This window comes from Branchiostoma belcheri, unplaced genomic scaffold (assembly GCF_001625305.1).
Source record: "Branchiostoma belcheri isolate BF01 breed outbred unplaced genomic scaffold, Haploidv18h27 scaffold1, whole genome shotgun sequence".
Lineage (NCBI taxonomy): Eukaryota > Metazoa > Chordata > Leptocardii > Amphioxiformes > Branchiostomatidae > Branchiostoma > Branchiostoma belcheri.
Window position 1 is genome coordinate 5,724,742 of NW_017802379.1, and position 27,308 is coordinate 5,752,049.

General features: G+C 40.3%; 4 protein-coding genes and 1 pseudogene across 6 annotated transcripts; 2 read left to right on the top strand and 3 right to left on the bottom strand.

Moving 5' to 3' along the window:
- Positions 1–978: 978 nt before the first annotated feature.
- Positions 979–12,983, bottom strand: LOC109463927 (glycerophosphodiester phosphodiesterase domain-containing protein 1-like). Of its 2 annotated transcripts, none has more exons than XM_019760833.1 (9): positions 12,840–12,983; positions 6,463–6,650; positions 4,881–4,923; positions 4,405–4,586; positions 4,056–4,183; positions 3,384–3,473; positions 2,440–2,573; positions 2,109–2,168; positions 979–1,940 (listed from the first exon to the last, which is right to left on the bottom strand). In XM_019760833.1, the coding sequence occupies exons 2-9, from the start codon at positions 6,626–6,628 to the stop codon at positions 1,754–1,756; spliced, it is 990 nt and encodes a 329-aa protein (XP_019616392.1). In that variant the 5' UTR covers positions 6,629–6,650; positions 12,840–12,983; the 3' UTR covers positions 979–1,753. The 2 variants fall into 2 exon arrangements, with proteins under 2 accessions (XP_019616392.1, XP_019616386.1); XM_019760827.1 differs by lacking the exon at positions 3,384–3,473 and adding an exon at positions 3,519–3,608 and having other exon boundaries at positions 980–1,940; positions 12,840–12,982.
- On the bottom strand, positions 7,192–8,312 carry LOC109463953. The gene has a single exon (XM_019760872.1). It carries the CDS (start codon positions 8,288–8,290, stop codon positions 7,490–7,492), a length of 801 nt encoding a protein of 266 aa, XP_019616431.1. The 5' UTR covers positions 8,291–8,312; the 3' UTR covers positions 7,192–7,489.
- LOC109464050 lies at positions 8,478–11,528 on the top strand (annotated as a pseudogene).
- Positions 12,984–15,519: 2,536 nt separating the features above from the next.
- Positions 15,520–18,983, bottom strand: LOC109463963 (endoplasmic reticulum resident protein 29-like). Its single transcript, XM_019760885.1, has 4 exons — positions 18,836–18,983; positions 17,047–17,185; positions 16,809–16,894; positions 15,520–16,651 (listed from the first exon to the last, which is right to left on the bottom strand). Exons 1-4 carry the CDS (start codon positions 18,956–18,958, stop codon positions 16,244–16,246), a joined length of 756 nt encoding a protein of 251 aa, XP_019616444.1. The 5' UTR covers positions 18,959–18,983; the 3' UTR covers positions 15,520–16,243.
- A 224-nt stretch (positions 18,984–19,207) lies between these two features.
- On the top strand, positions 19,208–26,921 carry LOC109463880 (TBCC domain-containing protein 1-like). Of its 2 annotated transcripts, none has more exons than XM_019760759.1 (19): positions 19,208–19,273; positions 20,081–20,253; positions 20,423–20,484; positions 20,619–20,681; positions 20,834–20,907; positions 21,126–21,225; positions 21,607–21,670; positions 21,939–22,014; positions 22,115–22,205; positions 22,366–22,432; positions 22,609–22,729; positions 22,979–23,057; positions 23,310–23,358; positions 23,521–23,600; positions 23,833–23,955; positions 24,353–24,558; positions 25,049–25,143; positions 25,376–25,525; positions 25,710–26,921. In XM_019760759.1, the coding sequence occupies exons 2-19, from the start codon at positions 20,134–20,136 to the stop codon at positions 25,800–25,802; spliced, it is 1,713 nt and encodes a 570-aa protein (XP_019616318.1). In that variant the 5' UTR covers positions 19,208–19,273; positions 20,081–20,133; the 3' UTR covers positions 25,803–26,921. The 2 variants fall into 2 exon arrangements, with proteins under 2 accessions (XP_019616318.1, XP_019616327.1); XM_019760768.1 differs by having other exon boundaries at positions 24,353–24,528.
- The last annotated feature ends 387 nt before the right edge of the window (positions 26,922–27,308 follow it).

Here is a 27,308-nt window from a genome sequence, read left to right on the forward strand (position 1 = left end):
CCGATTAAAAATAAAGTTTTTCCCCCGTGTGTAAAAATGAAAAAAACGTCAACGGCTAATGTAATTCACTACGTCAAACATAACACACAGCAAATTAAGTATGGGGTGATAAATAGATAAATTTAGATTCGAGTGTTGTTATCTTTTTGCATTGTCTCGTCTCTTAGGACTGGAGGCATGCCGCTAGCTGGAAGAGCGGCTGCCACTCTCAAGGTGGTCATGGGCGGAGAACCCTGGCTGTGATTGGCAACCTGACGCCAGGACACCTGTGAGCAGCGCCCCTAGGCGGACTATACAATAAATGCATCCAATAACCTCCTTGATATATCTGATTTCATCAAAAGTTCTTTATAGTATCAGATTGATATGCCTCATCTGATATAATGTAACATCAATTTTACACTATTGAATAAGAGAAATACCACTGTTAATACTAGGCAATGACAGACATCTTCTGAACATTGTGACCAAGTCAGGTAAAATTTATTTTTCTGTGAAGAGTCTGGAAACAGACTTTTAAACTGTTTCAGATATTAAAGTCAAGCCAGGAAACACCCCTCTCTTACTACATGTATTAGACTAGTCCAAGTGGTCTCAAGTAACTGGTGACCCTACCACGCTCTCTTTCTGCCGGGACCCCAGATTGAGCAGACGCCTTTTTGTACCTCAGAGTTACTAACCCTCCTGAATAAAGACCATCCAATGGTATCGACCCGCCTCGTTCCAAGTTCAAGATCAAGAACATAACAAGAAACATGTGACATTGATGGTCATAAAAGAAGCTTATTGACTGATGCTTGTATAACAACCATAGTAAAGTCTTTCTTGCTCTATCACTACTACATGAGTAGATATTGCTTGTCAACATTTCGTTCCTTCTCATCTTGTTGTTCAAATAAACTTTATGTACAAGGAGTTTTGATACATTCTTCTGCCAGTTCTGTCCATACTTTTGTTATAACCATGTATAGAACTATCTATACAATAAAACCTCTTTATTTCCTTAAACATGTATTTTAGGAATTGAATAGAATACTGCATTATAATCCTTTATGCACCATTCAAAAAGTCATTCTTGATGAACATATGAGATGGGCTAGTGACCAGCACTATTGATCACTTGAAATATTACAAAATGAGTACAAATACATATAAAACAAAAAAGGGGGAAGGAAGAAAAGGACTCACAGAAGTGCCATAAAAGGGGTCTGTAATATAATGAATGTACATGTATTTATCAACACTTACAGTATTACATAGTAACTGCTACCATAACTATCTATGCATGACTATCAGCTACTATATATATACAGGTACATGTACTATGTATCAACATTATAACATCATCACACAGTATTCTGGAGTGTGCGTTTATTTCTACAGTGAACTAAAAGAGGTAGACATAAGCAGTTTTTCAATGTTATAATTTCTTTCTGCTATTGTGCACTAATTTTCTGTCAACTTTCTTGTCCACATTTCTTCCATTGCACTGACAACAGATGTGACTAGCAGCATGCTGTACTTAATTTTAGTGATTGACCAATGAGAGAGACTGGATATTGTTGATTGACATGAACATGCAACAGCCAGACATCTATCTAAGATTAACTAAATCACCTCTCAAAATGGTTCTTTTGCGTGCCTTGTGCATGATTTTCTGTTCATTTTGTACAATAGATATCTGTTATAAACTGATCCTTGGAATAAACAAGATGGAAAGTTAGGAGTGTATTGGAATAGTGGTATGATGTGACTATTTCTTGTCTATAGCTTCCCGTTGGTCTAAGAAGTGTCTGAGTTGAGTTGGGTAGTCTGTCATCACCCCTTTGGCGCCCAGGCTGAACGCACGCTCGAAGTCCGTGTCGTTGTTGATGACCCAGAGGTACGTGTGGATCCCGCGTCTGTCCAGGTGACGAATCATAACTTTGCTCATCAGTAAGCTGGAAATCAGACAAAATGAGAGAGGTATGAAACACTGGTATTGTTGTATTTGCCACAGATGGCTAAAAAAGATCATTGAAAGACAAAGAAAAGACACAAATAAAATGATCTTAGCTACTGTTGGTAATTTCAATAGATGAAGATGTAAGCACAGAAATTACACTTACAAGTCAACAATGCGTGCTAACACCTTGTATTTGGTAGGTACTGTGTCAGCCCAACGTTCTCTGAAACATACAAAAACAGAGAATATTTTGTCAAAACAGGATCATACAAAAATTCATAGCCTGAAATTCAACATCTTATAAAATGTGATATTAAAAAAATTACTGAGGTTAGGTAGACTAAATTGCATAATTACCACAATTACAAATACATGTATTGTGGACAGTGTAAACAAGGAGCTTTTCACGTTTCATTGATATCCAACATGCATGGCAAGGCACCTGTCATTCATACATGTGTCACCAGGTGGCGCTAATGAGTAAGGCAGCTTACCCCCAAAGGATACTGGGCATGATCACTTCAAGGCAAGACTCCTTGAGTGGAATGAAAGGTAGAAGACCACTGTAGAACAGCAACACCAGCTGTACAACTCTCTTGGCACTGAAGAACAGGGGGATGTCTGGGTTCTGCAGAATACAACAGATACATTTAGATTAGAATGACTACGAATTGTGAATCAACGTTTAATGTCATGTGTCACCTTTGCATGTTTCATGGCTATACAAACATATTATTGCAACAACGAACATGCAACCAAGAGCATGGCATGAAACTAAGAAAGAAAAGTGAGATCATAGATAGATGATGATACATATATAGCTTTATACATAGATACATACATGTACAGTATTATATACTAGTAACATGCATACGTATGTTACAAACTGTGAAAAGTTGGATTAACCAATGGTAGTAAAGTCAGGTAAGGTTTACTTTGTAAACCGTTCAATAAAAGTTAGCCTGTGTTTACAAAAGCTCTCAGCCGTGAGTTAATGACCCCCATCGCAAGCTTTTGGGGTGTGGCAACCTTTGGGGTACACAATTTAGTCAGGTTACAGTAAAAGTTATGTACGGAAATTTCATTTACAACCCTTGTTAAGTCCAAAATCACCATACTTGACTCTTGTTTGTACTACCACTGTAGAGTCCAGTAATGTTTATAAAGTCATCATTTCCCAACTTTTTGTGCAGTGATATTGATACACATACATATTGATGTACATACATGCATACAAACATACATACATTGAAAAGATACTACATGTACATGTATTTTGGTCCCTACTATCTTTTTGTCCCACACCAAACCATGGATGGGTTTGTAGATTGTGAGATCTGCAATTCATTTTGGGTGGGTTTATTTTTGAAATAAACTTTGGTTGCAGTCTGGCAGACCAACAGTAACTTGGCATGCCGAGGGTTAATGTCGTCCCCACCTGCTTGTGAAACTTGCGAGCGACAGTGTCTAGTCGACTGCCGCAGACGGTTATAGCCTCCCTCTTGTACTCATGAATCAAGTCTCCGACCTAGAAGAAGCAGAGGAAAGGACATGACAGCTGATTTAGCCCCACCTGTTGGTGAACTTTCCTGATGACTGATTCCTGTCGACCCCCGACAACTGTCAGGTCCTCTCTGTGGTACTCTTGCACTAACTCTCCAACCTTTGTTGTACATGCAAAATCATAAAAACAGAAATGAGAACTACAAAAAACAACAAAGAATTGACATAAATAAGTAAGCAACTTACAAAATACAAAAAAACTATAAACATGTATGAAAAAAACACAAGACTGTCACAGGCAATAATGACAAAGAAAATTAAATCAAGACAACTTTTTGGAATGATAATATTTTGTAAGAGAGATACAGACACAGAGAAGTTCCTCTGAACTACTGGACAACATCTTGTTTTGAATTTAATCTCTCTTCCTTTTTGATAATTCTACATTATGAATGAATCTGAGAAAAAGATGCCACTACATTGCTTACAGTCGCTTATATTCATGTGTAGTTGTTGGCAAGCTGCCTTTCCATTTTCTTGACTCCATAGCAATTTCAGTGTTGTGACTAAACTAACCATAACCTGCAATGCTGAGATAGCTACAAACCTTTGCAATAAGTTCATCATCGTCGTTTTTAATGTCTACATTGATGACCACTCCTGGGAACTTCTCAAAGACATCTTGTAGTAGGCAGAAACTGCGGTCTGAGGCATCTGGGAAACAGACTGGGAGACCTGGACAAAGAAAATATTTTCAATGTCAATGTTTGAAAAACAACTGCATAACGTTTCAGCACTGATGTGTCAGATCATGAAGCTAGAAATGGTTGCAGCTCGAAAAATTGGCATCCATTGTAGGGGTCAAGACAAAAAGTTTTTTCTAACGTCAGTCAAGAAACAGGAAACACAAAATTTTTTCCTAGGCCTTGTTACAATGCCTTGTAATACAAACGTACCATTGAGGAATGACACTTCCTGATTTGTACGCAGGAGAGGTAGGTCTGCAAACTTGGTGTCTGATATCTTCACGTCTACGCCGGTGGTGCGCTTGATGTCGTTATCGTGAGACACGACCACCATCCCGTCCTGAGACAGCTGAACATCCAGCTCCAACATGTCTGTACCAAGGTCTACGGCACTGGGAAGGGGGGAGGGGAAGAGTTTCAAATTCTCAAGCAAATACATCACATATTGATTACTTTTTTTTTTTTTTTTGCATTAATGCACAATGCTCATGGACAATTTGTGAATAAACTGGACTCAAACATTTTGATACACATATATGAAATACTTGTTGATCTCCCTTATTATGAACTGGTTACGCTTCTATTTTCACCTCTATTACAGAATTTTTTTTTTTAATTCATTGTCTTTCCTTTAGATGTCCTAACCTGACAACATGTTACATGTAATGTTACAAAAATGTACTTACTGTTGGAATGTTCCCATAGTGTTCTCCAAACCTTCAGCCATACCTGGACAGAACAAGAAAGATGAAAACATATACAGGAGTGTCAAGGAGGTTTAGTAGAGCCTTACTTTCATAATTTGTCACAGGACTGTGCCAGGTGCCTATTCAGGAGAACCAACTTTTTATACATAACAACAACCTTCCTTTTATGACTTCCTAGATATTCTAAATAGCTTTATGGAAAATAAAAGGAATTATTCTTTATTAATGAGGCAAAAACAATCATGAATAGAATATCTGAATGACTTTCCTTGCATTCACACAGGGACAGAGGCAGTGATTTGCATCAACTAAGAAATACAAAAGACCAAAACATGCATGGTCATGTTGTACATGACTCATTGTAGGCTTTGGTAGACAATAACAAGGATGACTTGCAATATTAAATGTTTCAGCAGTTTTCAGGCCCAGTTTCATTTTTTATTGCATGGCAGCATAGTTGAAGAGTAAATAAAAGAAGGATACCTGGAAATACATTTAGCAACAATTATTATGATTGCTGACCTTCCAAAACCCCTGAAAAGTCTTTATTTCATTTGATTGATATTGTACAAGTCTATGCTAGAACCTGTTGATGTTGAATTGTCGCTTTATATAATGCTGGTTCAAATTGTGGCCAGTGTCCTTTTCGCGGCAACGATGGTTAATTTTATCGCCGTGGCTATATACACTCCCGGTGTGTATATAAAAGACAAATAAATTTTATATACACTCCGAAATACTAGCCTCCTTGGTAGGCCCAAAACTTGGGTTTTTGTGAGTGTTTGAGGATTCAGGGGCACCAAGTTTAAACCTCGGTCTTCAAGTTTATCTTATTGGATGATGAAAATCAGAAAACAAGACGGAAATCTCCACCGAAGTTCGGTCGAGCGGACCGCCCCGCCCCGCTTGCGCGGGGCCCGGGACCCTCCGCTCCCGGCGGCGGCGGCGAGACCGGTCGCGCGCCCCCTGGCGTCCTCGCTACCTGGTTGATCCTGCCAGTAGTCATAGGCTTGTCTCAAAGTTTAAGCCATGCGCGTGCAAGTTTAAACTGTCTCAGTGAAACTGCGAATGGCTCATTAAATCAGTTATGGTTCCTTTGATCGTCACATCCTACATGGATAACTGTGGTAATTCTAGAGCTAATACATGCGGAAGAAGCGCCGACCTCACGGTCTGGCGTGCATTTATCAGACCAAGACCAACCCGGGGTTCGCCCCGGTCCCTTTGGTGACTCCGGATAACACAGCCGATCGCGCGGTCTTCGCACCGGCGACAGATCATTCGAATGCCCTATCAACTTTCCGGGAGTGTATATAAAAGACAAATAGATCTTATATACACACCGGGAGTGTATATAAAAGACAAATAGATTTTATATACACTCCGGGAGTGTATATAAAAGACAAATAGATTTTATATACACTCCGGGAGTGTATATAGCCACGTTCAAATTTTATTACGTTTACCAGTTTTTAGGTCACGCCCCCCTCCCCCAGTTTCGTGCATTTTTCTACCGACAACTACTGGTGGCGAACCACGACTTTCCCCCCACAGTTCTCACCTCCTCTGTGGCTGATGTGTTTACAGCAGAACTTGAGCTGTTTCTTGCGGTGCAGGAGGTTCGGAAAGCGGAGCAGGAACAGCGACGTCAGCGCGTAGCCTCCCACTATCGCCGCCACGATCCCCATAGCTAACCACAGCGTCTGGTTCGGTTCTAGCAGTAACATGGTCAGAGGTCGCTTCGGTCACCCCGGCAAAGGTACGAAAGTAACGGGTTCCTTACTGGGCGCCCAGTACGGAAACCGTGGAGAAAATAGCGTCGATACTCGGCGCCCAGTTCTGAAGAAAGCTCTAAACTGGAATTCCAGTTCGGAACGGCGTTATTCCAGTACTGAAGCTTCGTCAGAACTGGAAGTTCAGAACTGAATCTTGTTTCGGAACTCGTTTTCCAGACCTGAACGCCCGTCGGTACTCGGACCCCAGTACTGTGTTGCGTCCCGGCTACAGGAAGGCTGGTTCAAAGGTCATTCAGTACTGGTTACCCAGTTCGGAGGTCATTCAGTACTGGAAAGCCGAGTATCGATGTACCTAAGTAACGGGTTCCGTACTGGATTGTACCAGTAAAAAGGGACTCTACAGTACTGGAAGCCGAGTTTTCAAATTATTTCCGAACTGGGCTTCCTGTTCTCACGTTCTAATTGTACTGGGATGTTCCAGTACTGAATACGATATGTCTCAATACAGTAGTAGAAGTAGCCTTGCTGACATCGCCGACGTATAAACTAGTATTGGTCTATAATACTAGATACTTGAATAAAAACTGACTCAATTTTTGAGATATTGCATTTATTTGTGGTCGTGATTTTGTGATTACGATATACCCCTTTTGTGATTCTTTTTTATCCGTGCGCTTTTTTATCAATCCAGTAGTATTGGTCTATAATACTATAAACTAGAATAAAAACTGACTCAATTTTTGAGATATTGCATTTATTTGTGGTCGTGATTTTGTGATTACGATATAGCCCTTTTGGGATTCTTGGGTGGCCCTGAAAAGGGCCGGGGTTTCGTTGAGGTCGCTTGCGTTGTCAGTTCTGAGCTGAGCTGAGGATCTCACGCTGAAACTCCAGCATGACACGATCCAGCAGTGCGGAGATGGAGTCGCGTGGTGGAGAATAACCATCCAAGTGGCTGGCTATTTCCTGCCTCACACCCTCGTCTTGAAGCTCTCTAGTCGCCGCACCTCTCTTAGAGAGCCTCTTGCCGAGGGCATGTATGACAGGTCTTAGCGTCTGCCACAGGATGATCGACTGGTCGATGTGCCGATCTTCAACAGCCCGCTCTTCGTTGTTAGCCGCCTCAGTTTCTCTCGTCTCCCGTAGACGCTTCCTGTAGGTGGTCTCGTTGTCCTCCGGCAGCCGTGTTCGCCTTATGTTGCGGCGGCCGTCCGGCAGCTTGCCCGGCTTTACTACCGCCCGGCAGCGCTTATAAGCCGGGCTATACTCACGCCAAAGCCGCTCCGCTTCCATGAAGGTTGCCTCCAATGTGCCGAAGCCACCGTCTCCTTTGGACTTGTCCAGCTTCTCCCGGAACTCAGCCCCCCATGGCTCAACTGCTTCATAAGCATATACAAGCTTACTGCAGCGAGAGCGGACACTTTTTGTGACGTATGTCCGGTAGACGTCGTCTGTCACCGGCATACGGGGCCTGACGTGCTCTGGAAGACGTCGCAGATTCTCGTCGTCCATACCCTTGAAGAAGTTGTTCTTCTGTCGCTGCATTAGAACCCTAACATGGTCGTGCAGCGAGTCGTCCTTCTTTCTGGGAGCGAAGAGACCACTTACACCTGTCTTGCCGCCCACGTTGTTGTTGATCATTGCTGACGCCATGGTCTAGAAAAGAGTGCAACAAAACACTTGGACACGCTTTTAAAGCCAAGCTTTTCATTAATATGCAAGCAAGCCGACCAATAGAAACAACAGTCGCTCCCGTGTGTCCTCGGCCAGGTAGGTATCACAGGGTTTTCCAGTTGTGTGGCAGATCTCTACCACGTCCGCAAATCATGTATACAAACCCCACATCAATTTCATGACACATGCCTTTTGTCAGCCAAACAGTGATGACATGGCTATTTCTGTTCCCAACTTCGTACGACTCCGCGAAGACCAACTTAGCCATCTTCCGGACGGCACCGTGCTGTTGCAGCAAGGGAAAGCAGTTAGCCGGTATATTGAAGGTGCTGGCCCAGACAGTATAGTTAACACGAATTTATTGAAAGGTAGACATGAAATAAAAGGAAAACTGGTGCAGGTGTCGAGAGAAGAAGGAGCAGCCTCTTACAACACGTGGACACGCGCAGGACAGGCATCTACAACCCGGCGACTAGATGACATACTTACCCTAACAGCAGAGGGTGATGTGCGACAAGCCGCTGTAAAACCTGAACAGCATGGACAGTCCTTCTACGACATCCAAGTGTACAGGTAAGAGGAAAGAAACATTATGCAATGCTGCTTATACAATTTTTTCTGTGATTCTTTATTCGTGTGCCTTTGTAATTTTTGTGCATAATCGCTTGCTTTCAAATAGTAACAGGTGTTCTAACTGTACGCAAGGGTAGCTTTTGTCATTGAAAGTGAATAACCACACACGCCGCAACAAACAGCATTACACAACTTGCAACTTCTTTATTCGTGTGCCTTTGTAATTTTTGTGCATAATCGCTTGCTTTCAAATAGTAACAGGTGTTCTAACTGTACGCAAGGGTAGCTTTTGTCATTTTAAATGAACATCCACACACGTCGTTAAACAATTGGGAAGGTGTTTAGTCGCGCGCCTTTGTATTTTTGTACATAATCACCCACTTTCAAACAGTAACTAACAGGTACTCTTACTGTACGCAAGGGTAGCTTTTGTCATTTTAAATGAACATACACACACCGTAACAAACAGCATTAGACAATTTGTCACATTTTTATTCGCGCGCCTTTGTAATTTTTGTACATAATCACTTACTTTCAAACAGTAACTAACAGGTGCTCTAACTGTACGCAATGCTAGCTTTTGTCATTTTAAATGAACATACACACACCGTAACAAACAGCATTAGACAATTTGTAACATTTTTATTCGCATAATCACTTACTTTTAAACAGTAACAGGTGCTCTAACTGTACACAAGATACACTTGTTAATTAAAAACAGTTCCAAATATAGTCACTTTATAGTTTAGTTGCTGAAACATTAAAAATGAATTGGGTTGTATGTATTTATTCAGGAAAACGCTTCACTGCTCGGGGCAAGGCAACTGTCGCCGCTTGTGCGGTGGTCTGGGTGGATGCATCGATGGATGCCATGGACCGAAGAACAAAATGGATAAGGCGCACAAATGCACCTTTAAGGTTCATATCAGTGCAACGCTGACAGATGTGAAGCTAGGATACAGAAGGCTGACGGTGGAGGGAGAACATGTTCCTGCCGATGTGGACTGGGTGCCACCGAAAGCCAGAGAGCTTCGTCCGGCAGAAGAAGTGAAGGACACCATGCGAGTCCAGAGGGAGAGGTTTGGAACAACGATGCGCTGGACCGTCTGGTGTGCCATAATGTCAGCAGCCTCATCACGAAGCTGACTGGCATCCACCCAGACGGCAGCAAGACTACCGCAGCTGGCCTAATGCAGCTGTGGGCGCTGCGGGCCAGTGACGACAACGCGACGGAGAACCTGCCTGAGACTAAGTGGTCAAAGGAGGCTCGCTACCGCCTCCTGGAGGGAAGGGTCCTGTTCCTGACGAACGCCGTCCAACGCACCGGCAGGGACGGCCTGTATTATGTGCTACATCGGAGTGAGAATGTGCCTGACAACGAGATGCTTCAGCAGCTTCATGCACGGTAAGAATATTTGTCATTGCTTTAACATTTAACTTATTATGCTGTGTTGCAGAACATTTACCTTAATATGCTGTTTTGCGAACGAATGAACAAATGACGATTTTTACTGCACATTTTCATGAATGAATGAAAGACCTTTATTGTACGTTTGTGCTCTAACAAGGTACACAAAGTACAGGTCATGAATAAACAGGGGAAAAGAATACACCAATAACACTTAAACTAGACATACTAATGTGGTCTACTATTTACAGGTTCAACTTCCTATAGCTTCTTTAGGCAGTTACAGATGTAAGAACATAGTGGGCTAATGATACATTGTCAAGTTTCATACGGAATGAGTATTTTTCTATTTTGTCTAAAGGTTGAGAACTTATCAATCATGCACGTATAGAGGGAATCCCTCTCATTTCTATATAAAGTACAATCACCTACTAAATGGCATTCATCCTCAAAATTACCTAAATTACAAATGTGTCTGCCTTTTTCTAATCACATACAAGTATTTTTAAAAATTTTCTGTTTAACGTTTTGTTTTATTCATGATTGGCTAGGCTGGTGCCAACCGGAATACTGCGTCGGAATGGGTGCAACATCGCCAACGTGAGGACCGGGGAATGCACCTGCATGGACTACGTCTGGCGCGGCCCGGGGATGGACAGGTGCAAGCACGTTCAGGCCGCCGAACTCTTCCACGCTGGGGCGAACCGCGAGGTACAGAAAGGTCTGGTTGCCAACTTCCTGAGAAATCGTGAGAGACTTCAGCCGCCTGAGCGGAAGAGGCCCGCATTCCTCTCTCTCGACGACGACACTGTGTTCTCGGCACATTGTGAGGAGAACTACATCCAACCCATCACTGCAGTGCCGGAGAGGGATCCAACACAAGACGGCAGGCCGGCTCCACTGCACCGGAAACGACCATGGAGGAGGTTGGCCACCGCCGACAGCCATCAGCCTCGAGTGCCTTCCCGCGCCAGGAAGACCAAAGGCGCGAAGCCACGACGGCCAGCCCGACTGGCACCCACCAACCGCGGCGGAATAGACGCACCAGAAACAGACGAAATCGCGTGCGTCTGTGGGGTGAACGAGGAGAGCGAAGAGGTTTTTGTGAACTGTGACATCTGTGGTCGATGGAGCCACACAGAATGCTACGGCTTGGGGGACGACGTTACCAAGTTCGTGTGCTGGGAGTGCGGTGACCAGCCAAGGAAGAAGCGCCGTCGTTAAGGCACAGGTCTACTTAGCCCTCCAGTAGAATAATTTTTTATTATTTTTTCTTGATATACAAGCAAGGATTTCATATTCGATTTCTGTTTCATCGATGATCTGTACATGAATATTTTGTACATGATACTTGATACAGCAACTGAGCTCTGTTACTGACAGAACAAAACATGGACACTGATCTCGTTTAACTACTAGTACTTGTACATATTATACTAAGTAGAACCCTGGAAATACAACGATCTCGTTTAACTACTACATGTACATATCTAAGTAGAACCTTGGAAATACACTGATCTCGTTTAACTACATGGACATGTACTGAAGTAGAACCTTTTCTTTATTTTCGTTGTGTAATTCTTTTAGTTTAAATGGCACGTTTACTTACCTTTGGCCAGGAACTGTAAAGTTACCGCTTATTTTTCGAGCTCTTCAAAATGTCTAACGTATTTCTACGTACTTACAGTCGCGTAACGGAAGCCGGCTACCAGCCTTGAGCAGTTTGTACATAAACTTTTTATGTTTATTTTTATTTTTTTTATACGAGCAAGTAATATCTAGCGATAGTTTGTATATCATGACTCCATGCGTGAACCTTAGACTGCTCTGATACTGATATAAATGATGAACACCTGAAATGTGTGTTGCTAGTACGATTGCAAGGAACGTATGTAGTTTTATGATAAACACAATAAAGAATCTTTCCAGAAATTATTATGTATCGTCGACTTCAATGCTATTCTTAATATAAGACAACGTAAGGTTCCCGTCCCCCCTCCGTAGGGGCTCTAGACGCAAGAAACATCGTTATCACTACTAGTCTAGCATGGATCTAAGGTTGTTTTTTTCCTTTTTTTTCTATCAATCAACACTTGTAATAAAAGAAAAAAAAGATAAAACCTCTCCTTTCGAACGAGATGGTATCAACCAATGACGTTTGTTTTACCCTTTGCCCCGGAAGTGTTTTACCCTCCTCTCTATCGACGCTCTGGCTGAACGCTTCAAGGTACAAACGTAAAAAAAACACAATATACGTACGTTGATATAGCAATGTGAAGTAACCATACTTTCGAAAATGAACATACGTTCCCAGTACTCGGTTTCCAGTGCGGAATTTCTTTCGTAACTCGTTTTCCAGTACGGAAGGAACGTTCAGTTCTCGGTTTCCAGAACTGATTCAGAGTTTTCCAGTACTGAAGTCGCCTCATATCTGGACGCCCAGTTCTGACAGAACTTCCGAACTGGAAGTTCAGTTCGGAAGGCACCTTCAGTACTGAACACCGAGTACTGAGGGAGGAACCCGTTACTTAGGTACTTTTGGGTCACCCCGGCTCCGACTAAAGGTTTATCTACAGCATAAGTGTTGACATAGGGCGTCTGGTCTGTGATTACTGCAGTTTACCGGTTTTTTAAAACACCAGCTGACGTCAATGACGTCGTCGGCGTAGGTAGGCGTCGACCGGTGAGATAGGTATCACACCGGCGTTTCTTTGTGTACAGGTCAAGGGTTGGCCAAGTTCACTCGGGCAGCGGGGGTGTTTCGGATTGGAATAATCTGTATTTACTCGTGGATTTGAACAACCAGAGGCTTAGGTTGACATGCACTCCCCTGGTCGATTATCCATTCTATCTGGTCAATTTTTACTGATTTTTAAACACGTTTACTGAAGATTTGTTCAATGGAACCTCCATCAGCACCAAGGCTAGGACCATTTCTACAGAGCAACACTTACAGTGTTTTAGTCCATGGGGTGAACAGGAAAGGGACTTACTGGTACATAATAAACAGGGTAATCTACACGTAAATGAAGACAGCAAAAAAGAATGGACCAACATAAATTTATTTCATAAAAAGAGTAACGTTACATCCTTGATACATTGGTCAAATTTTTTTAGGAAATCAAGTATTTACCATGTTGTAAACTTGGTTTTGAAAGTACCCAATATAATCTCATAATATTGTTCTTGGAATGACAGAAACTTTGTTGTACAATATACTTTCCCACAATTTTTCCAATTTTTGTTACATTATCTTTGATGCCCTCATTTTACAAAACACTGAACAAAGAATTCAAAATGATTTTAATAACACAAAGCAGTCACGGCACGAAAAACCATATTTAAGCATGCTTAAATCGTGCTTAAAGGCGGCGTAATTTCCATCTTTACGCACCTTTCCGGCACCTTTCCGTGTACGTAAACATTGTCTTTACGTGCCCTTTCCGTAGTACTTAAAGATACGTATTTGCACTACTTTAGCGGTGCCTTTACGCACCTTTTATGTCCGTAAAGGCTTTGTAAATTATTCCTTTAAGTATCGTTTACGGACCTTTTTTGGTCGGAAAGCATGCGTTTACTTAAAATTTAAGAGGTCTTTCAGCTGCCTTTAAGTCGATCGTAAACATTGTCTTTACGTGCCCTTTCCGTAGTACTGGAAAGATACGTATTTGCACTACTTTACGCACCTTTCATGCCCGTAAAGGCTTTGTAAACTATTCCTTTAAGTATTGTTTACGGACCTTTTTTGGTCGGAAAGCATGCGTTTACTTAAAATTTAAGAGGTCTTTTAGCTGCCTTTAAGTCCCTCGTAAACATTGTCTTTACGTGCCCTTTCCGTAGTACTGGAAAGATACGTATTTGCACTTTAGCAGTGCCTTTACGCACCTTTTATGTCCGTAAAGGCTTTGTAAACTATTCCTTTAATCACTGTTTACGGACAATTTTAAGCTTTAAGTTGCCTTTCCGAACATTTGGATCGGCTGTGCATAACCTTAACTTACGTCGGTATATGTGAATTTGATGACAGAAACAGATATGATCTGAGAACAATTTATTGAGTAAAACATACAAAATACAATGATTCCTAATAAAATGTTTTAGAAGAAGATGTTAGCTCATACTATATTGTCACATTATTACGTATCCCTCCCCAGCTGCAGATTACGTATAATGAAAACAGTTCAAAATAATACATTCCTAAACTAAGCTCACCAATACAAGGAATTGACTACTTGTATCTCCAAACATATATTTGATCAGCTCCCTCGTATACGGCGTTTTGTGAAAGATTTCTCCTCCGTCCTCCTGGATGTTGTCAGACAGACCGAGCCGGGCCGAGAGTCGTGTTGTCGTTGCCGCTGCTTAGAAGCCCCTGGATTCTTTGCGACTGGGCCTCCACCAATTTCAACATATTCTTAAGAAGTTGAAAATTTTTTCTTGCCTTTCCTCGCTCCATGAGATTCTCAACTTCAGCCATAATGTCTCAATTAGAAGGAGGGTCGACGTATCTTCGAAATAGACGCCATAAAAATGAGTTGAGTCCGGTAGATTTGAACCTCGCTGTCTTGTATCCCATTGGGTACCGCCCTATCACATGACACGTTCCTCATTGGGTGTCTGCATATGGATACTTTGTAAGTTCACGCGAAGGACATAAAGGCAATGTAAGTTTTGTCATGCTTCACAAATAAAGCAAAATGAAAGTGTGAAGCCGGCTGGGCGATAAACTCGTTTATCTATTTGCCATTTGGAACATGGTTAGACGTTAAAAAACAAGCTACGAAACGGAACATTTGCCTTTCAGAGGCCTTTACGAAGTCGTAAAGTCAACTGAAATATTTTCCGACCTTTAATAGTTCTTTACATATGCGGAAAGTTTGCTTAAATGTCTTTATATATTTACGCCGTATTTAAGCGCGCTGAAAGGTGACGGAAAGGCGGACTTTGTCTTTCAGTGGCCTTTACGAAGTTGTAAAGTCAACTGAAATATTTTCCTACCTTTAATACTTATTTACGTATTGCGGAAAGTTTGCTTAAATGTCTGTATATATTTACGTCGTATTTAAGCCCACTGAAAGGTGACGGAAAGGCGGAATGTACCTTTCAGCAACCTTTACGAAGTCGTAAAGTCAACTTAAATATTTATCCACCTTTAATACCTCTTTACATATTGCGGAAAGTTTGCTTAAATATCTGTTTTCGTGCTGTGAGTACCAAAGAATAACACTGATTTTTAAAATCTGACTTTCTCCTATTGGAGCTGTCATGGTTAACAGCAAAGTACTCAAAATCAAAATTGCACCAATAATAAAGACATATAACAAGTGTACTCTATGATACTTGTGAATAACATTATGAATAGAATTCTGACAAAGATTGTAATCTCACTGGCTTAGGTGGGTGTTCCTGTATCATAAATGAATCAATCAAACATAATTTCACCATATACACCTGCTACTCTGATCATTCTACTGGTATCCATTCTCAACTTTCTAGCCCCTAGGAATTTTTTTTTAATGGAACTTTTCTACCACAGGAATGTGAAATGTAGGCAGTATCACCTTGAAGAATTCTTACATTTAATAGGTGAAGATGAACAGGGAAAATTGCATCATTATTGCATCATTCATTTTATGATGTCTGCTTATAATAGTTCTCCTTGTACGGATATGCTTGGGCCTGTAGATGGTAAGGCCTGACAAAGTCTACATTTTGTTTTGCTACTTTTCCAAATCATGTCGGAAAAAAGTAATGATTTCATAACTGTTTTGCCATATACCGGAATGTTATTTCTGAAATGTAATCCAAAGTCACAAGTTTATCACATCTTGGACTAGGATGGTTGAAAAACTTTTCCTTATGAAAATTGTCTTGGAAAATCTGACAGAAAAATTAACCAAAGCACTTGATTGATCTGGCCCTTATAGAAAAAAGATTTCCCTCAACCTTTCCTACAGTTCATCCTTGATGGCAGCTTTGAATGAGCTCAGAACATTCAGGCGATTTTTGATGTTTTCTTTCTGAGTTTTGCTAACTTTTCCCTCCTGCAGCTTTTTCACCCTGGTGATTTCTGTGTTGACGAAATCTTTGCCCTTTTCCTGAACCTTTTTCATGATTTTGATGTACATTTCAGCTGATTTTTTCTCCTGTGCATCTTCGAGGGGTTTTGCCTCTTCTTCAGCCTTGGTGATGATTTCTGCTAGTTTGTCGTCTGATGCCACCATGAAATCCATTGTCAGCTTGTCAAACGCCTCCAGAGTAGCTGGCAGTCCGATCCACAGGCCGCTGTTGTCCTTGACAAAGCGGAGAAGGTCATCATACTTGATTTCCCCTTCGTACGGGATTGGTTCATCCTTACCCTGTAAAAGAAAGTGAAATCAAAGTCTTACGTCTATTGCTTCAAGCCTAGAGTCTCATGCACATTCACAGATCTCATAAAATACAATAAGCCCATCATTGTTAAGAAATTTTCATTGTCATCATAAGATGTAATGGGTAAGTGCTGTGGCTACAAACCTGCATGATCAGTTTGTACTTTGGTGCGTCTTCTACGTCCACACCAAATCTTTGCCCAAGTTTTTCATTTTCCTTCTCTCCAAACTCTGAAAAGATAGCAACATACATGATACATACATACAATATTGAACTGTGACATCTTTTGTGGGAATCTATAACAAGAGCAAATTCAAGTCTAATTTTTGTTCTACAGTGAAAGATCTGGGAATAAAAGAAAGGCAGATTTTTCTAATCTTACTTGAGATTCCGACTTCAGCCACCAGGAGGTCCTTCTGAGTTGACAACTGTTCTGCCAGTTTCTTGAACTCGTCCTGCTTGTCTCCATATGGGTACTGCTCATCAAACTTCACCAGGACCACAGGGAACTTGGGCACGATCTGAACAGGAAGAAGACACAAATTAACATTAAAATCCACAAAGCTATTATTTGACAGGCTAAATTGTGTTTCTTGGGATTGAGAGAAGTTACATTGAATTCAGTAAGGACCTGCCTTTGCTTGATACTGACATCACCTAAAAGAGAGATAATAATCTACTTCTTGGACTCTTTTAGGACAGCTTTGTACAACTTGCCAAAGGTTTAGGACAGATACAAAATGTTGTGTATTATACCTACAAAATATACTATAATTTAATACTGTATCCATCATGGTTGCAGCAAAGAGAAAAAATAAGTAGGGAATGGCAGTTTTAATAAAAAAAAACAGGTTTTTCAAAAAGCAGTTGTCATTTAAAAATGCTGTGGTCTAACAATCTTGTTGACCTTGACTTAAAAGCATATTCTTCCGAGATGCCAAATTGGCACCTAGAAAAACCGGTATAAGATGACTATCAATCCAATATATGCATAAGTCAGGCAACATGCTGGCCTGGAAAAAGTACCAAGGACATACCACCACCAGCCAGTAAAACCTGGCCCCTTCAGTGGTGGGTTCGCTGGGCAGCTGCGCTACTATTAATATTGTATTATAAATCATGATTATACATTATACCAGCAATGTATCAGCGTAGGAGAATAGGGCAGCTCCCTATGTGATTCACAGGCCTGAAAGTCTGATTTGAAAATCAGATATATCTGAAGCCAAATATGCCACATCAAATTAAATTTGTCAGTGTAATATCATAGTGACAATGTTGAAAAGAAATTGATAAATGAAATGTCCCTGAGCCAAAAGCTAATTATACCATACTTATACAAACTGAATGTTGTTGAATCAGCACAAATTAAACAAGTGAACCATAGCAGGAAGGGCTGTCAGATCACATATGATATCATATTTCATTAATATGATAATGAAATTATCTTATTAATGGCCAGGTCTTAAAATGATGGCAGCCATGCAATGTACGATTTTTGGGGGGCTTCTGGAGAGGAATCAGGACCAAATCTGACATTACCACAATCATAACTAATGATTAACCATAAAATGGCATTAAAACAACCAAAATACCATCTGTATAGACTACGGAACACAAGTTAGTAATTGATTACATGGATGGTGGAACTGCCACGCCCCCTCCAACCATCCATGAAAATCAAATTAATCGGATTTCTAGATTTATAAATTTTGTACCCAACAAAAATATCGCTTGATACAACTTTATCGTCGACAAAACAAACAGTAAAGGTGAACAGTACACACGGTGGTTAAAAGATCAGAGGTTGTTATCATGTGAAGCCCTGGCCAATGAGAGAAACCCACGCGGTGCGCGAGGCGAAATTGGTCTCGGCCCATGTGATTTTATACCAGCAAATAAATCAGTCTCTCGTATTCTTGAATTATTCATCGTTATAATGGCAGATTTTGCCTAGCGCTATAAAAATCGTACCAGAAAAGACCACGCAACAGAAAGAAATAGGTTTAAAGTGGTTTGGTGAATTCTAGAAAATAAAAACAAAACGCACGTGTTTTTCTACCCGGTGTTTTCGTTCGATCCGAAGTTCTGGAACATTCAGAAGCGGAAAGACCACAATGAAAAACGCTCTCCTTTGCGCTTACAGAACAATATTTTTCAAAGCAACCCACCTTGTCGAATGTGGTAACATCCAGTGGAACTGATCCCTTCACCAGACCCCCGAGACTGGGGTTAATTTGAAGGGAAACGGTGAAAACAAGAGCGAGAATCCACAGCCTTCCTCCGCCAGCCATCCTGACTTCCGGATTTGAGAGCTACCACCGCATCAGCACAAGGAGCAAATCAATTATTTCCAGAAAAAGTATCCATATTGGCATCTTGAACCTGAACACTGTTATAAAAGTAATAGCATATATACCGAAAGGTATTAAAAGATGGATGTATTTTTCAAATATGAACAAAAGTTGCGTTATTATCGTTATTACCCGAATTTGTATCTGATTATTGACTGTTGCGCTTTGCAGCGGTGCTACCTGGGCGCTGTGCATGCCGGGATGTAATATTGATTTGGCGCGCTTCCGGATTCCTCCGCGCTCGGAAAGGGTCAGGTAAATATCGTCTGTTTTTCCTCAAATTCTCGACCTAACGTAGCATCTAATCGGAAAATCCTACTATTGGGCATGCACGTAGCCTTTGATGTTTTATTTTACAAAGGAATACTTTTAATTCGCGCAGAGTTCCATAGTTTTGACTCGAAAACATCACTGATTATGACATGATCGATGTTCTGTGGTTTTGCTCACCTGAGCTGAGGTGACTGAAGCTGAAAAACATCAATTTATTAAGGAAATATTTGTCCGTTGGAAATGATTCAAACTTACCAGCAATCGAAACGCACAGATATGCTAACACTTAAAACCTTTATTATAAATATCCATTCCCAAGAAGGCGGTGTCTGTAAAGAAAATGTTTTAGTAAGAGTAACAAGTGTCATGGATTTGCCTGTCAATACAGGTCAATGTCAACATGTAACTTATTGTAAGCTTGACCTTCTTTGAACACTTTCCGCGTTTTGAAGCTTGGCCTATTGACCTTACAGATTCAAGATCACTGATTGAGTCTTAAAATAAACAGAAGATTGTCAAAATGTCAAATGTAGTTATTTTAAGATCACATGATAATAAAATTTGTAAAAACCCGTTCAGGTATGACTATGCATGTGTGTAGCGAAGGCCCAAGTTGAAAAGAGTATTATCTTTATGAAATGCTTGATACATGTCCAGATGTTTTTTGTTAATGTTTTTCACATATTACCCACAATGTACCTTGGTACGTAATAACCACCTCAAACCATGAACCTGAACTTTATTATAGCACAGGTGTATTCATCAATAATTTTTTCCTTGAATCTGTAGACAACTAGGTGATCACAAAAGGAACCACACTGTCTACTGTAAAGGCTGGACCAATGCATCATGGAGGGGGGAAGCAGGCAGGGGGGTCAGAGACACTGCAGCTGTGGGTGAGACCTGAGCCCTTCACCCTGGGGGTGCTCCCCCTCCCCCCACATCCAAAACTCGGGCTACATGTAAGTAGTTTTTCTCTGATAGTAGTTATTGTGTTACAGGTTAAATGACAAATATGTTACCATTAAATATGTTTGTCAGGTAACTCAGGTTGCTTACAGTGTAGCAAGGGTAGGATATTATTATGACTTCATCTTTCAAATCTGATGAATTATTATTGTTCTTTTTCAGTACCTTAAGAAAATTTCTGTATATGCCAAAACCAAAGGAAAGCAGGGATTTCCTAGACTTAGGTGAGTTGTCAAGCACTTTTGGATTGTCCTGTCTTTTTCACTGTTTACAAACTAAAGAGCAACATTGGATTGTGCCGAATCAAGAGTGAAAGACACATAACATTGGTTGTTTTCATTCCCCTTCTTTTCCACAGCTATGCAGTATGGAAACATGTTGCCTGCAACAAACTCCAGCTGTCAGAGGATTTGGCTTGGGTGTAAGTTCATTTGTCATGAAAGACATAATTAATAGAGGTTCATTCTCATTTCTGTATCTACATGATTAGAATAGATTGATAATTTGTATGTCTAGGTTGACATAGTTGTTCAGCACAGATGCTTATTTGTTTGTTTGTTTATTTGTTTTTAGGTATTTTGAGACATACGATCTTCTGAGTCATCCTAGTGCAGAAGATCGGAGTGAACAAGAAGGGGTCAGTCCAGGTCAGTTGTTGCAGCAGCTTTACTTCACCCATCTATGCACATTACAAACTGTGAACATGTATGAAAATGATACAGTTTTGTGTTAAAATCTTCACTAAGAACTAAGTAAGAAGGGTGGCTCATGGAGGTTATATCTTGTTGTCTGTCTGTCTGCATGTTCTTGACCTTTTACCCTCTATTATATGACAGATGATATCTTACTTTCCATGTCAATTTAGGAAGAAAAAGTGTGGAGACGTTTAAGTTCCTGCTGTTTCTGTACATCCAACAGTCCAACAAAATCTCCCTCCGAGATTCCTCACTGGTCACAGGAGAAGAGTATCCTTTTACAAGCTATCACATGATTTTGTCGTGGTTTTTAATCCGTATTGCAAATACTAGTAAATTGCCTTGTGTTGTTATACTAGTATACATGTACCATCTTTGTGTGTATGTATTGCATACAGTTTGGAATGTTATTCGTTGGGACACATCATTAGATAAGTTATGAATGATACAAAATGAATGTCCTTGGTGATGGTGAATTAAAAGTCCTTTCTGCACTAGATGGTGCATACTAGTAGTACAACTTTGTGCAATCGCTACAGTAGGGTCTAGTCCACTGGTACTGTGGTAGTGGTGTGTATGTGTATGTTCATACTGTAGTATATACAAAGTACATGTAAGAATGCAATATTCCTTAACTTGAGCTTCCCTCAGATGGCCAACAAGATCTCGCTCCCCCTCACCAGACCCAGATGGAAGAACATCCCATGGCCCAAAGGTAGGTCTATCATCCATACAAGTTTAGTGTTTTTTAAACCCCTAGTTAAGAAAAAATAGAAATCTAAATGAGCATATATTGTATTGCACTTGAATGTTATTGCCTGCATAGATCAGAACAGACATCTTTAGATGTATGATGTGTACTTCTTCCTTTCTTTTTTGGACTTTATTGGGTTTTCCTTGATTTTGCACAAGGTACTGAAACTTCAGTTGCTGTGCTTCATAAGAATAAGAATAAGAATTATTTTTTCTCTTGTCCCTTTTAGGGTCTGGATGAGCAGAACCACCTGTTGTTTGTTATAAACCACCTGGATGAGATGATGGGGCTTTTAGTCGAACCAGGTGGGTCAGAAACTGATAGATGATTTTTCTAATGTCTATTTGTGGAAGTACCTGTAACCATTTTTAAATTCATACAATTTGTTGTCTCCTTCCACCACAGATCAGTATGGTGATGGTGTACATGACCAGTTACTGTCAGTAGAAGCTGTACAAGCCCTGGGCTTTGTTATAGAAGGCTCAAGTAATGGCAAGTAAGTACACTCTCCATTCTATAATCTAAACTAAACTGCAGTTTTATTTAATGTTAATTTGTGGCCTTATGCAACCCTGATTGAGTGAGTTGTAGTAATTTTTGACAACATCCCTATATAACACAATGGTAATGTCCCACTTGTTCATCTTTTCCTACAGACAAGTAAAGCCGGTTCATACCATTGCAATGCAGCAGGGAGTACAGCAGCAAAGTGGTTACTCCAAGGTGAGTTTTCAAGTAATACCAACATCCACTCTGCATCTTTTTCAAAGTCATGTAATGCCATTTCCTGTTGTTTCCCTGATTCAAGACCTGAAGTTTTAAATGTAAAAGTAGGGAAAAAATGCATAGTTGATATTGAGAGTCTTACAGAATGATTGTGTTGAACATTTTTCTCTTAGATTTCGCAGAGTTTCTCATTCCGAAGTCTTCAAACATGGGTGAGGAAGCATCTGGGTGCAAACTTGTTTGGTATCACAGCCTGTATAGCTACAGGCAGACGGCTGTCATGGACAAAACCAGGTAGGCTAGTTAGAACACTTTTGTGCTCTATTTTTGTCCATTCTAGCTGGGCACTGGTGGTGTAGCATCTAGAAAATACCAAGCAGATCTGCTTTGTTTCTCTTTAAGCTTTGTAAGTTTGCATTGCAGTCCTTGTGTTGACAACATTGATCACAATGATTCAGTTTTAGCTGTTCTAAAGATATACTCAGCATAGCTGTATGTAACACTTTCGCTATGCCCACTTACGCTATCCCTGCACTTTTCCAGTTGAACAGGATGGAAGAACAGAGAGTAGCCCGGGAAAGAGAGGACGTGTAGCCACCAATGCACACATAGCCTCTAAACAGTCAGTATCTGTTGCTTGTCACTGTTTTTTATTTATATAGCTATTATTAATAATTATGAATGCAGAACTGTTCTGAGGCAACATCTATTGTCTTTTCTTTAATTCTTTTCTTGATTACACTTGTAGTAACAAATTTTGTTACACAAATTTTGGTATACTGTTAGTATACACTAGGTATAGCGTATAGTAGGTATAAGGTCGATTGATTAAGGTAAATACACTCAGTGAAATCAATTTCAACTTTACTTCCAGAAACAAGGTGTTGATTCTGTCTCAGGTGTGCAAGCAGACTGTTTCTCAGGTAACGTTGGTCAGTTTCTTCAAAAAGATTGTAGAGTTGAATTGAAAAAGGAAAATGTATGAGAGGAATCTCAATGTACAATCCCACATCTTGGTACAGTAGAAGTCTTCATACAGTTGTATGTCACTGAGGTTAAATGATAAGTAAATATTTTTGCTGCAGAGTTCAGAGGTGGTGACTGAAGCACACATCAAGATCCACAGATGTCACTTCTCTTATATCTACCTGCTGTCTCCACTCAGGTGAGTACAGGTGGGGGTCTCACCTGTTAGTCGATCCTAAGAGGTTCCTCTTACTACTTTGAAGTGATGGATTGAGATTTTCTGGGTTACTGTGATAAATCCAATTTAAGGTTTTCCTTCAAGTAGCAGGGAATGATAATTTGAGTTATGGAGACAATGATGGAGACAAATAACTTCTAACAATGATAGATAATTTGAGTCATGTAATAATTTTTGAACAATTTTTTTTCAGATCTGTTAGTATAGAGAAGTGTAAGCACACTACAGTAGTGCTTGGACCGGTGGCGACCTGTATCAACGTGGTGGGATGTGAACACACGACCATCATAGCTGTCTGTCGCAGAATCAGTGTCAGGTATGTCAGTGTGTGGTGTTAGTAGTGTGGGCTGTAATCGATACTGAATGTGGTTTACAGTATCAATGGGAAAAATAATTTAAGGGACCACCAAAAAGTGCATGGCCACGTTGTGGTTGCATTAGTGAATTTCTGATTGCATGGAGTTTATGTTAACTTATTGCCTTTGTAGGTTTCGTTTCCAAGTGTGAAAGCACTCAGCTTTTTTAGCTCCTTTTCTCACATTAGAATATTTAAAGATATGTGATTTACTGTTGAATGTATTAGTAGTCAATTTAGCTTTTATATTGTAAAGCCTTTGTTAAAAGTCAAAGCAGCTTCTATACAAAAATATGAAAATAATGCCTTCAAGGGTCATTTGCATACCATTAATGAGTTCTTGCTGTTCTTTATTCAGTTCTTCAACGCTGTGTACTTTTCACACTTTGACCCCGTCTCAACCTCTGGTGTTCGGTGGTAATGACAGCTTGACCTTTGGCCCCTACCACACCCACTATCCTCAGCTAGAAAGTCACATGACCCAGGTGGGGTTAGGCACAGAGTCCAACTTCTGGGACCAGCCTCTAGCGCTAGGTAAGGTAGCGCTAGGTAAAGTAAAGCTAGGTAAGCGTCCAATTTATTCTCAACTGGTGAACTAACAAGTGTGGTGAGCACCTGTTTCTTCACTAATACACTGACATGTATTCAGTTGTTATTGTGTTGTCACCAACAGCTGAAGGCTTTTTGTTTGTCACTAATTCTGTTACTGAACACAATTATTGAACACAGTTATAATCACCTGCATTTTATAAATGTGTAATGTGTCTCTGTGGTCAAGCTTTGCTTGGTTTTGTTGCTAACATTTGGCTTTATTTGAACTTTCTTGAGACTTATCATACTGATTGATTGCTACATTCCACCATTTCAATTGATTAATGCAAAGCCAATTGATAAGTATGACATTTTGAGGCCATTCAAATTTTTAAAGCAGAAACAGGATTTTGACTGATTTAGAATTTCTTAAGCACCTTTGCAGTGCCCAAGCTTGGGATGGAACTTTATTTACAGTGTCACCTTTAAAGAAGAATAAGTCATTGCTTTTGCCCATCTCCAGGCCCAGACAGTCAGGAAGTCCCTGTGTTTGAGATCATGAACCCGAGAGACTTTTACGTCTTTGTGACCCCATTTGACATGGAGGGAGACACCAAGGTGAGCTGTGAGACCTTCACATTAATCACAGGAACATGAAGACAGAATGGACTTTGTTAAAAAAATTGTGATTGTCCAATCAGCATCTCATCCCAAAGCCTGCCCACCTCTGTCAAAAGACATGCAGCTATGGCCACTCTTTGATTGGTTGAGCTGCTAATTGCCATTTTCTCATTGGCTGAACTGCTAATTATGATGGACAGTCAGAATGGTTCTATGCTGTCTCCTACAGGAGATCCCGGGTGGCCTGCCTGAGGAGTACGAGCGAGCGCTGCACCACCGCGAGAGGGACGTCAAGAGATGGCAGCGCACGGTGAAGGAGGCGGGGCTTAGCAAGGAGCAGAAGAAACAGTTCCAGAGTATCGTGGAGGCAAAGTTTCAGGTGAACATGATTTTTTTCGTCTAATTTTTTTTCCATACAGAAATGCATTGAGTTGTAATTGTCTAGATTTGAAGTTAAAGAACAGGTCTTCAGTAGAAAGTGCCCAAAGCCAAAGAATTGTGTAATCTTCATGAATGTACACTTCTTTTGGATTCAATACTAATTTTCACCCTTCTTGCTCTAGGCTTGGCTGGCAGAAACGGGTAACAAGAGGCAGCTGGATGGCCTAGTGCCTTCCTCCCCCACCCACAGGGCAGCAATGGACAGTCCCAGATGACCACCCACCCATCCACCTAGCATCAATGGACAGTCCCTATAAAATAGATTTAAATGTATTCCTTATTGTGTAAGTGAGATGTTAGAGATGAAAAATCAGTTCTATTGTAAGATAACAGCCATAGAAAGTCCACAAGTTCTGAAAGTCACACAAAATGCAAAGCTGAAGTGAACGTTCTTAAAGAAGTTGTATTCAACCACTGTCTGGTTGGAATTGATAATCATTTAAAAGTTATGTATTTTGGCAGCTAGTAAAGAGTATTTAGACATGTTGCACAAATAAAAGCATTATCTGAATGTCTGTAAATTACTTAATTTACTTTTACACAAGATCTCTGTATTCCTTGCTTAACGTGCCATGCCTTGTAAAATGCCTTGCCATAATGCAAGCTGTATACTTGCATAGATGAATTTATTCTAACCAAAAATAGCTGCAGTAATTTTGAGATTGCCATAATGGTAAAGAAAGGTAAGATACATTGTATTGTGAAGACCTTTTTCTGAAAATCCATGCTAGAAACTTCATTGTATTTGTTGTACATTTGCCATGGAGGGTTATAAGGGAAATGTATGTACACAATATTGTGCAATTATATATTGTGTGATGTGCTTTTGTCATGATTTAGAGTTCTACTAGCTTTGATTTAAACTTTCCAAATTTAAGAGTTTACTTAAGTAACTTGCTGGAGCAAGGGTATTGATAATGATAATGATATATGTTGTGTGCCAACCTGTAGATACAGTTGTGATTGCCATTTCATGCTTATTCCTAAGTAAATCCAAAAATTACTTTAATATATCAGATAAAATGAACTGTCAAAACCTAAGAGTCAAAAATGTGTCAAATTTATTCTCAGTGCATGTTGATGACTCTTCAATGCTAAGACGACTGCAGTTTGTTGGCTTAGGTTTTTATAGTCCTTCTATTTCTGGGAAAGAAGTTTTTTGTGCACAATGTAAACGTAAAACTTGCACTACATAGATACTTGTTGCAACAAAATGTGATATACTCACTGTGATTTGATTAAGAATTAGAAAGAACCTATGAGCATAAGAAATTGCAAGACAATGTGTGTAAACCATAAAAATGTCTTTACATCTCATCCTATATTACCTGACTGTACATTGACTGTAAAACATTTATATCTAGATAATAGCAACAAATAAAGTATTGAATCTATACCTGATATGGTATGTGTAAGTTCCTTTTTTGACATTTCCTGTTGACGCACAGTCCGTAAAGCGTTTCTGTGTGTTTGAGACAAAAATGCATTAAAATCAGTATTAGAAGGAACGAGAACATCATCATGAAGAAGAACAAATTTGCTGATTGAGAGCAAGTATCTATAGCTGTCTGAAAGATAGACGCCCTTGTTGACAAGTTTGGAAAGGTCATCCGTCGATGCTACCGGTGACGTCATTGTTGTCAACACGACTTTGTCCCTCTAGCTCTAGCTGTAGGCCGCACAGTCACCCAGGTAGCAGCTTTGTTAAGCACACGGACATT

What these genes read in the sequence shown, in the direction of transcription:
- LOC109463927 (XM_019760833.1), bottom strand. Translation starts at nt 6,628, where the DNA reads ATGTTACTGCTAGAACCGAACCAGACGCTGTGGTTAGCTATGGGGATC. An exon ending in GGAAGTGTCATTCCTCAATG is followed by an intron (nt 4,184 to 4,404) that starts GTACGTTTGTAT and finishes TTCTTTGTCCAG; the next exon opens with GTCTCCCAGTCTGTTTCCCA. An exon ending in TTAGCACGCATTGTTGACTT is followed by an intron (nt 1,941 to 2,108) that starts GTAAGTGTAATT and finishes TCTGATTTCCAG; the next exon opens with CTTACTGATGAGCAAAGTTA.
- LOC109463953 (XM_019760872.1), bottom strand. Translation starts at nt 8,290, where the DNA reads ATGGCGTCAGCAATGATCAACAACAACGTGGGCGGCAAGACAGGTGTA.
- LOC109463963 (XM_019760885.1), bottom strand. Translation starts at nt 18,958, where the DNA reads ATGGCTGGCGGAGGAAGGCTGTGGATTCTCGCTCTTGTTTTCACCGTT. An exon ending in ATGTTACCACATTCGACAAG is followed by an intron (nt 17,186 to 18,835) that starts GTGGGTTGCTTT and finishes CTTCCTGTTCAG; the next exon opens with ATCGTGCCCAAGTTCCCTGT. An exon ending in GGCTGAAGTCGGAATCTCAA is followed by an intron (nt 16,895 to 17,046) that starts GTAAGATTAGAA and finishes CTATCTTTTCAG; the next exon opens with AGTTTGGAGAGAAGGAAAAT.
- LOC109463880 (XM_019760759.1), top strand. Translation starts at nt 20,134, where the DNA reads ATGCATCATGGAGGGGGGAAGCAGGCAGGGGGGTCAGAGACACTGCAG. An exon ending in GCTAGGTAAAGTAAAGCTAG is followed by an intron (nt 24,559 to 25,048) that starts GTAAGCGTCCAA and finishes GCCCATCTCCAG; the next exon opens with GCCCAGACAGTCAGGAAGTC. An exon ending in ACATGGAGGGAGACACCAAG is followed by an intron (nt 25,144 to 25,375) that starts GTGAGCTGTGAG and finishes TGTCTCCTACAG; the next exon opens with GAGATCCCGGGTGGCCTGCC.